This window comes from Blennius ocellaris (assembly GCF_963422515.1).
Source record: "Blennius ocellaris genome assembly, chromosome: 5".
NCBI lineage: Eukaryota > Metazoa > Chordata > Actinopteri > Blenniiformes > Blenniidae > Blennius > Blennius ocellaris.
The window spans coordinates 3,807,196-3,815,316 of NC_137654.1; the positions used below are offsets into that span (position 1 = coordinate 3,807,196).

At 46.0% G+C, this 8,121-nt stretch overlaps 1 protein-coding gene across 1 annotated transcript in view; it reads left to right on the forward strand.

The window, feature by feature from the left end:
- The window catches only part of lamb2l (laminin, beta 2-like), a gene marked incomplete at both ends in the record, with an annotated part of 116,231 nt that overhangs the window by 87,814 nt on the left and 20,296 nt on the right, over positions 1-8,121 (forward strand). Inside the window, one exon of the mRNA XM_080496337.1 lies at positions 2,403-2,543. Coding sequence (XP_080352463.1) covers positions 2,403-2,543 — 141 coding nt within the window. The remainder of the gene's footprint in view (positions 1-2,402; positions 2,544-8,121) is intronic.

Consider the following 8,121-nt stretch of genomic DNA (forward strand, 5'->3'; position numbering starts at 1 on the left):
TTAAGCAGTCTCAAAGCCCTTCACACTTTTCATGGACTGTCAGGGTCCGAGGACAACCCAAAAGCAGATTCGCACAAAGAACTGGCATTTGCAGGTTTTATTAGAGAGTCAGGGCAAACAAGTTTACGATCAGTGTTCACATAGGCAGTCCAAGTCCAGGCAGGGATCAGGGCAAAGACAAAATCTAAAACACAGAGAGGAGCAAAAGGGAAAACACAAGCAGAGGGCTGGGGTCATGAAGACGATCGAGCACAGAGACATGAAGAAGCAGGTTTAAATACATGAGAAGAGGGGAGTCACAGGTGAGACAAATCGGGCTGATTGCACAAGCACACACACAAGAGGCAGAGACACAAAGGACAAGTGACAGAGACGCACACAGTCGTAGGATGACACAGCAAAACAGGAAGTGAACACAGAGTACAAGATGCAGACTTGACCAACACACAAAGACACAGACATGGACCCTTACATGGCCTGCTGCCATACAGGGCTCTCACGCCATCCTTCTCTCAGTCCATCCTCTGTCCATCCAAAATGGTCCCAATGGATGGATGGACAGAGGTCTGTAATAAATGGATGGATGGATGGATGGATGGACCTCTGTCCATCCATCCATCCATCCATCCATTTATTACAGACCTCTGTCCATTGGGACCATTTTGGGCGCCAATGTCTTGCTCAGGAGCACTTCAACATGTGGACAGGTGGAGATGGGGATCAAACATGCAACCTTGTGATTGGGCGATGACTGCTCAACCAGCTGAGTCACAGCCGCCTATGGAAATACTTTAGAATAAGAGAGACAGCAGGTTGTACCAGCTGGCATTAGGGGAGAGACATAAAAACAAACATCGTGATCATTTTCATTTTTTCGGCCCCAAAGAACCAAAGGAATGGAAACTCATGTTAGTTTAGCTGAAAAAAAGAACATAAGTCTTGGGCCAAACCAATGTCCTAGTGGTCAGCGTGTCAGGTGCACAGCTCCAATCTCCTCGAAGGTTTCTTGAGTTTCCTCAGCCTCAAGGTTTTTAGCTATTAGGATCTGGTGATCCAGATCCAAAACTAGCAAATACATCAAGAGGCCTCGGAAACAAAGTTGTCACTTGAGAATTAAGCAGAATTTTTTTCTTTCTTTTTGTTGCCATCCATTCTTTTGATCACCAAATGATTATTAGAATATGGTTTTCCTATAGTTATCCATAATGTGCTCAAAGTATTGTCCACAGTAATTGTCTCTGTACTTTTTTCCCACTTGAATACAACTTTTTTCCAGAAATGTAATCAATGAACTCAGTGAATGAGTGTATTGTATTTTCATGACACTGGTGTACCCAACTAACCATATGATAAGTCACAAAGCACTAAATGAACACACTGTGTGTCCAAACACCAAACTCCTACAGTCTGTTCTGATAGCATTCCTTCCAACAAGGCGTTTGAGGTCATCTTATCTCCTCTGCAGCACTATCTCATTCTTTCCAACCATGTTTTCTTTTTGTCCTTCCTCTTCACCGCCAACCACCCACTTACACCCTCTTCATGCTATAACAGACACCCCCTCCCTCCCATTTTGGCTTCTTCTGCCTCCCCATGAAGCCCCCCGGGCAAGCACAGACAGTCCACACTTCCAACATCTCTGCTGCAGGAATGCATGGAAAAGAGACAAGAAGCAATGACTTCAGTATGTTATGAAAAGAAAAGCAACAGGGCAAAGCGAGAGGTCCCATCTCTCACACATGATGTCGACTGTAGGGGGAGAACGTGGCTCATTAAGCTGAGGCTGGGCGCCCGATCTGAAGCATGGGAACGAGGGAAGGAACCACCAGGGCGCGGCCACAAGTTCCCGTGGAGAATAAAAAGCTCTCCAAATGAAGTGACCCATGAAACAAGCAGACAGTCACACAGATACTGAGCTGTCACCCCGAATTATTGTTATGTGGTACACACACACACACACACACGAACACACACACACTCTTTGTTTGAATACACAGTGGATGTATTGGTTCCAGTTTAGCCTCCAAATTCAAATAAAGAAATTCAGATAAACAGTGAGGGCCCAACGTTTTTTTTAATAGCTTTTTTTTTTTTTTTAAAGCTGGTATGCAACTGACATTGAATTGAAATTTGAAGCTGATTGAAGAATATGATGTTGAAATTGAAATCGAAGTAAAAGCTTCTGATGACTTGTCTTTGGTAGATTTATTTGGAGGTATTATGATATATTACAAAGTCTAGACAACAGTAGTGGTCTTCTTTTATTACAGTGAGACATTAAAGGATGTTGACAAAATATTTTATGATCAGGATATTTTTTTACTCCAACCTTTTCAGTTGCTAAAACCCAGAAACCCCTCCGGACCTGTGTCTCAACAACTTTTCTTTTCTCCTCTCTCCAGGGAAAAGTCCGTCCTCAGGCCACCAATGACTGTGTTCAGCACCTCAGCAACCAGCTGCGAAGGCACCGTCGCCATCGTCGCATTACCAGCTTGCAGCAGCACCAGGCGGCACTGAGACGGATCCGCCAGCTTCAACAAACAGTACGTCCTCTTGGTTTCTCATCCCTCTGACACAGAATTACTCTTTGCTTTCATTCAAGGTTTTCAAACTTTCCACACAGTATTTATCAGACCGGGTACAGTTTCACCATTAAAGCTGCATGACGCGGTTCACAAGATATGATATGAGGTGCAACTAAGTTACAAGTTTACACACAAACTCTTCAAATATTTCATACTCTCATTGAACTCAGTTTTGAAAAAGACAGTCTATCCTGTGTTTGCTAACTGTTTGGACCTCTTTTGGCAGCAATGAAACTTCATTTGGTCATCACTAGGGATGCTCGATATTGGCTTTTCTACCGATATCCGATATTCCGATATTGTCCAACTCTTAATTTCCGATACCGATATCACCGATACCGATATATGCTGGCTTTTTACATCAAAACTGTTAGGTAACAACAACATAAAATATCTCCTACTGTGGAATTAACACATTATGCCTCATTTTATTGTGATGCCCCACTGGATGCATATGTGAATCAAACATGGCTTTCCAAATGTACACACTGAGAAAAATAAGAGAACAACAACTTAAATTATGGAAAAAAAGTGCCATATTTATTTAGTGTTAGAGAGAAACCTCAACAACAAACTCAACAACACCACAGACAATATAAAAAAAAGGAAGAGGCATATCTTCAGTCCATTAGTTGTAAACAGTCAATGAATGAATAACTGGACATAACTTGTCAAATAATAGACTCAAACTGGGCTCCATCTCTTTTAAGAGTAACAAAATAGTGCAAATATAAACAAGAAAGGCACAGAAATGCTCACAAAATTAAAACAGCCCTCCTTTAAAGTGCAACAAAAACAAAGACTGAAGTTGACTCGTCCATATAACTGGTCTATTTCTTTCCCCATGTCCTCATGTGTAAGAGGGAGATTGTTCTGTATGAATACACTGGTTCACTGTCAACACTGGTGCAGGGTGCAGTCAGGTACTGGTACCAGTGCTGAACACTGGTTCACTGTCAACACTGGTGCAGGGTGCAGTCAGGTACTGGTACCAGTGCTGAACACTGGTTCACTGTCAACACTGGTGCAGGGTGCAGTCAGGTACTGGTACCAGTGCTGAACACTGGTTCACTGTCAACACTGGTGCAGGGTGCAGTCAGGTACTGGTACCGGTGCTGAACAGTGGTTCACTGTCAACACTGGTGCAGGGTGCAGTCAGGTACTGGTACCAGTGCTGAACACTGGTTCACTGTCAACACTGGTGCAGGGTGCAGTCAGGTACTGGTACCAGTGCTGAACACTGGTTCACTGTCAACACTGGTGCAGGGTGCAGTCAGGTACTGGTACCAGTGCTGAACACTGGTTCACTGTCAACACTGGTGCAGGGTGCAGTCAGGTACTGGTACCAGTGTGAACAGTGGTTCACCGTCAACACTGGTGCAGGGTGCAGTCAGGTACTGGTACCAGTGCTGAACACTGGTTCACCGTCAACACTGGTGCAGGGTGCAGTCAGGTACTGGTACCAGTGCTGAACAGTGGTTCACCGTCAACACTGGTGCAGGGTGCAGTCAGGTACTGGTACCAGTGCTGAACACTGGTTCACCGTCAACACTGGTGCAGGGTGCAGTCAGGTACTGGTACCGGTGCTGAACACTGGTTCACCGTCAACACTGGTGCAGGGTGCAGTCAGGTACTGGTACCGGTGCTGAACAGTGGTTCACCGTCAACACTGGTGCAGGGTGCAGTCAGGTACTGGTACCGGTGCTGAACAGTGGTTCACCGTCAACACTGGTGCAGGGTGCAGTCAGGTACTGGTACCGGTGCTGAACAGTGGTTCACCGTCAACACTGGTGCAGGGTGCAGTCAGGTACTGGTACCGGTGCTGAACACTGGTTCACCGTCAACACTGGTGCAGGGTGCAGTCAGGTACTGGTACCGGTGCTGAACACTGGTTCACCGTCAACACTGGTGCAGGGTGCAGTCAGGTACTGGTACCGGTGCTGAACACTGGTTCACCGTCAACACTGGTGCAGGGTGCAGTCAGGTACTGGTACCGGTGCTGAACACTGGTTCACCGTCAACACTGGTGCAGGGTGCAGTCAGGTACTGGTACCGGTGCTGAACACTGGTTCACCGTCAACACTGGTGCAGGGTGCAGTCAGGTACTGGTACCGGTGCTGAACACTGGTTCACCGTCAACACTGGTGCAGGGTGCAGTCAGGTACTGGTACCGGTGCTGAACACTGGTTCACCGTCAACACTGGTGCAGGGTGCAGTCAGGTACTGGTACCGGTGCTGAACACTGGTTCACCGTCAACACTGGTGCAGGGTGCAGTCAGGTACTGGTACCGGTGCTGAACAGTGGTTCACCGTCAACACTGGTGCAGGGTGCAGTCAGGTACTGGTACCGGTGCTGAACACTGGTTCACTGTCAACACTGGTGCAGGGTGCAGTCAGGTACTGGTACCGGTGCTGAACAGTGGTTCACTGTCAACACTGGTGCAGGGTGCAGTCAGGTACTGGTACCGGTGCTGAACAGTGGTTCACTGTCAACACTGGTGCAGGGTGCAGTCAGGTACTGGTACCGGTGCTGAACAGTGGTTCACTGTCAACACTGGTGCAGGGTGCAGTCAGGTACTGGTACCGGTGCTGAACAGTGGTTCACTGTCAACACTGGTGCAGGGTGCAGTCAGGTACTGGTACCAGTGTGAACAGTGGTTCACTGTCAACACTGGTGCAGGGTGCAGTCAGGTACTGGCCCAGCAGGGAAGAGGGCCTGGTTGAGCCTCCAGTCCTCCACGGACATTTTATTCACCGGGCTTCTCCTTCTTAGCCACGAGTCCAGCATGTTGTATTTGTTGTTGTTAAACGTCATCAAGCGCGCGCCCGTAAACGTCCAATGCTGCGTTCAAGGAGACTCGGAAATTCCAATATCGGTTGTAAAAATCCGATACCGATATTTCCAAATATTTTATTTTTAAGTCAATATCGGCCGATAATATCAGCCCTCCGATATTATCGGACATCCCTAGTCATCACTACTAAAGGCTCTTCCATACTTTCCACATTGCGCATCCGCAGATTTTCAGATCCTGAAAATGTTCTCACTTCTGGTGATCTCCTCCTTTCCTAAAGTCGGTTGTATTTCACTCCAGGAGTTCCGAGCCATCTGCCTCTTTATATTCTTTTAAATAGTGATCGTGCACATGGGGATACCAGCAGATCTCCTCACACAAGCCCTTCTCAAAGTGAACTTCTAGTGTTGTGTGCTGTTGATCGTTGTTCTGGCACAGTCGGTGCTTTCAGTTCGTATGGGGACACAAATTGGGCTTCATGCAGTCGACCGCAGAGCACGTCAGTGTGGATCCTGGTGCACAGCAGGGAGGATGATATTTAAGTCACATAGACCAGGGTTCGGCAAGCTTTAATGCTCAAAGAGCCAGTTGATCCCATTTCCCACTGAACACAACACCCAGAGAGCCACACACACATGCCTACAGTGTCACTCACAAAATCACTGTGATATTATGGTGAGTAATGCTAAAGAAGCATGCTAGAGGACAAGATTATACTTTACAACAGACGTGCACTTCAGTCTTTTATTTTGACAGTCCCACAGACAGACCATGCCAGGAGGACACGACACACAAAACCTTCTTCACTGCTGGTCGACAACTTACAACTAATAAACTAAACTACATGAACTAAGAAACAAAAACACAACACAATTATTAGCAACACTACAAATATAACCCCCAATAATTACATTTAAAACACGACAAACAGAAACTCCCATGATGCATTGCAGCTCTCAGCTCCTTTATTGCTACACATTATTAAAATGGAAGATAAATGTGAGAGATCTGGGATTTTTACAACCATGAGTGTGAGTGGTGTGTCTTTAATGTCCTGTAGTTGTTGTGGAATTCGCTATAATTTGGACTCTCAACAAGTCCACAATGAACCTCCTGGAATTGTCGGCGCTCCGTAGCACAGCGGATACCAATTGAGCTGTGGAACCCGTTCTTCGTGCATAATGACATTATATCGCTCCGCCTACATTTTACCCCACTCTTTGTAGCGGGAGTGCACAACGCAATTGCCTCTAGGTGTGCTTTGCCTTACCTCCCATACCACGCGTTGCCTTACCTCCCATACCACCCCGTTCCAGGATGAACTGCAGTGGGACAGAGGCTCAAGGAGCCGCAGTGGAGGGACGAAAGAGCCGCGGGTTGCCGACCCCTGACAGACTAATGCACATACTGCGGACAATCGAATGTATGAATTGGCCTTAAGATGGTGTTCGAGCATGGCCTGTGTTAAGACTCACCATGAACACAAAGCAGACTCAAAGAGATGATTTATTTCCAAAGTCCAAGGACAGAGGCTTCCAAAGCACTATCCAGAAGAATAGTCAGAGCCGAAAAGAGTCCAAAAATCCAAAAGACATAGTTAACACGAGGGAAAAAACACATTGTTAATTTGTTCTTACATGTTGTACGTACATACCAGATTCAGTGGGGTGTCTTTTAATGTGGATTTTTCAAGTAATTTGAATCAGGTGGATATTAAAGATCACAACAGCAGATACAAATGCAATACTTCCCCCATCGTGATATACAATTTGTCCTTTTAGAGTTTTAAAGAACTGAGTCAAAACTGAGAAAGAAACTGATTGGATTGCAGAGTTTGTCATTCTTCTTAAAAGATTAAATATGTGGTAATTATAGTAAAAATTAAGGAGTTTGCTCTCTTTAGTGTAGAGCTGAACATTATTTCACAGGCTGCACTGAACTTCTGCAGGACACAGTGTTAAAAAGTTGTGGTCATGTGCTTGGACAGTGGAGGTTACTATATCTAATTAAAATCCTACCTGTCAAATTAATCACATCAACCCGAGGTTGCCCAGTTGACATTTGACCTCCAGTGTTGTAGTCAGCACCACTGAATTGGAACAATAGTAGCCAATGGATAAAACTCCCACTTGATACAGTAACTCTGTCGGTGCCCTAGAGTAATTAGTTCTTTTTACAAGTGAATCTGTTGTGTGAAAATCATTGTGGACCTGTCACTGACTAGAACCTGTTTTCCTGGAAGTTGGGATTCACTTGTACACAGAAGAACCCAATAATGTTGATCCCAACTGTTGTCTAGGATGATCTGGTGAACTCGCAGGAATTTCAAACTCAAGGAATTGGTGTGAATTCCCATTCGCATTCCAATGTCTTCTTGCCTCAGTGTCTTCTGAGGCAAGGCACTGAAGCCCCTCAGTTGCTCCTGGTTGTGGCCAGGCGTGTTGTGACTGACTAGTCGGGCTTCCTGTCACGTTGGTCGACAATCTTCAACTCGAAGGTTGAACATTTTATCTCCATTTCCTGTTGAACATAAGTGCAAGTGTCTTGGGTATGTTGGGCCCAGAATCCATGCTCTCCTTCAAGTAGCTTCTTCCCTGAGAGGACAGGCTGCAAGAACAATAGGAAGGTTAGAAAACGGCATGGCGGAGGACAGTGACCCTGAGGGCCACAGGCCCCAGGTTGGAAAAGCCCAATCATTGGTTGAACCCGACCCGGACACCACGGGTGTCTGAAATTCAAAC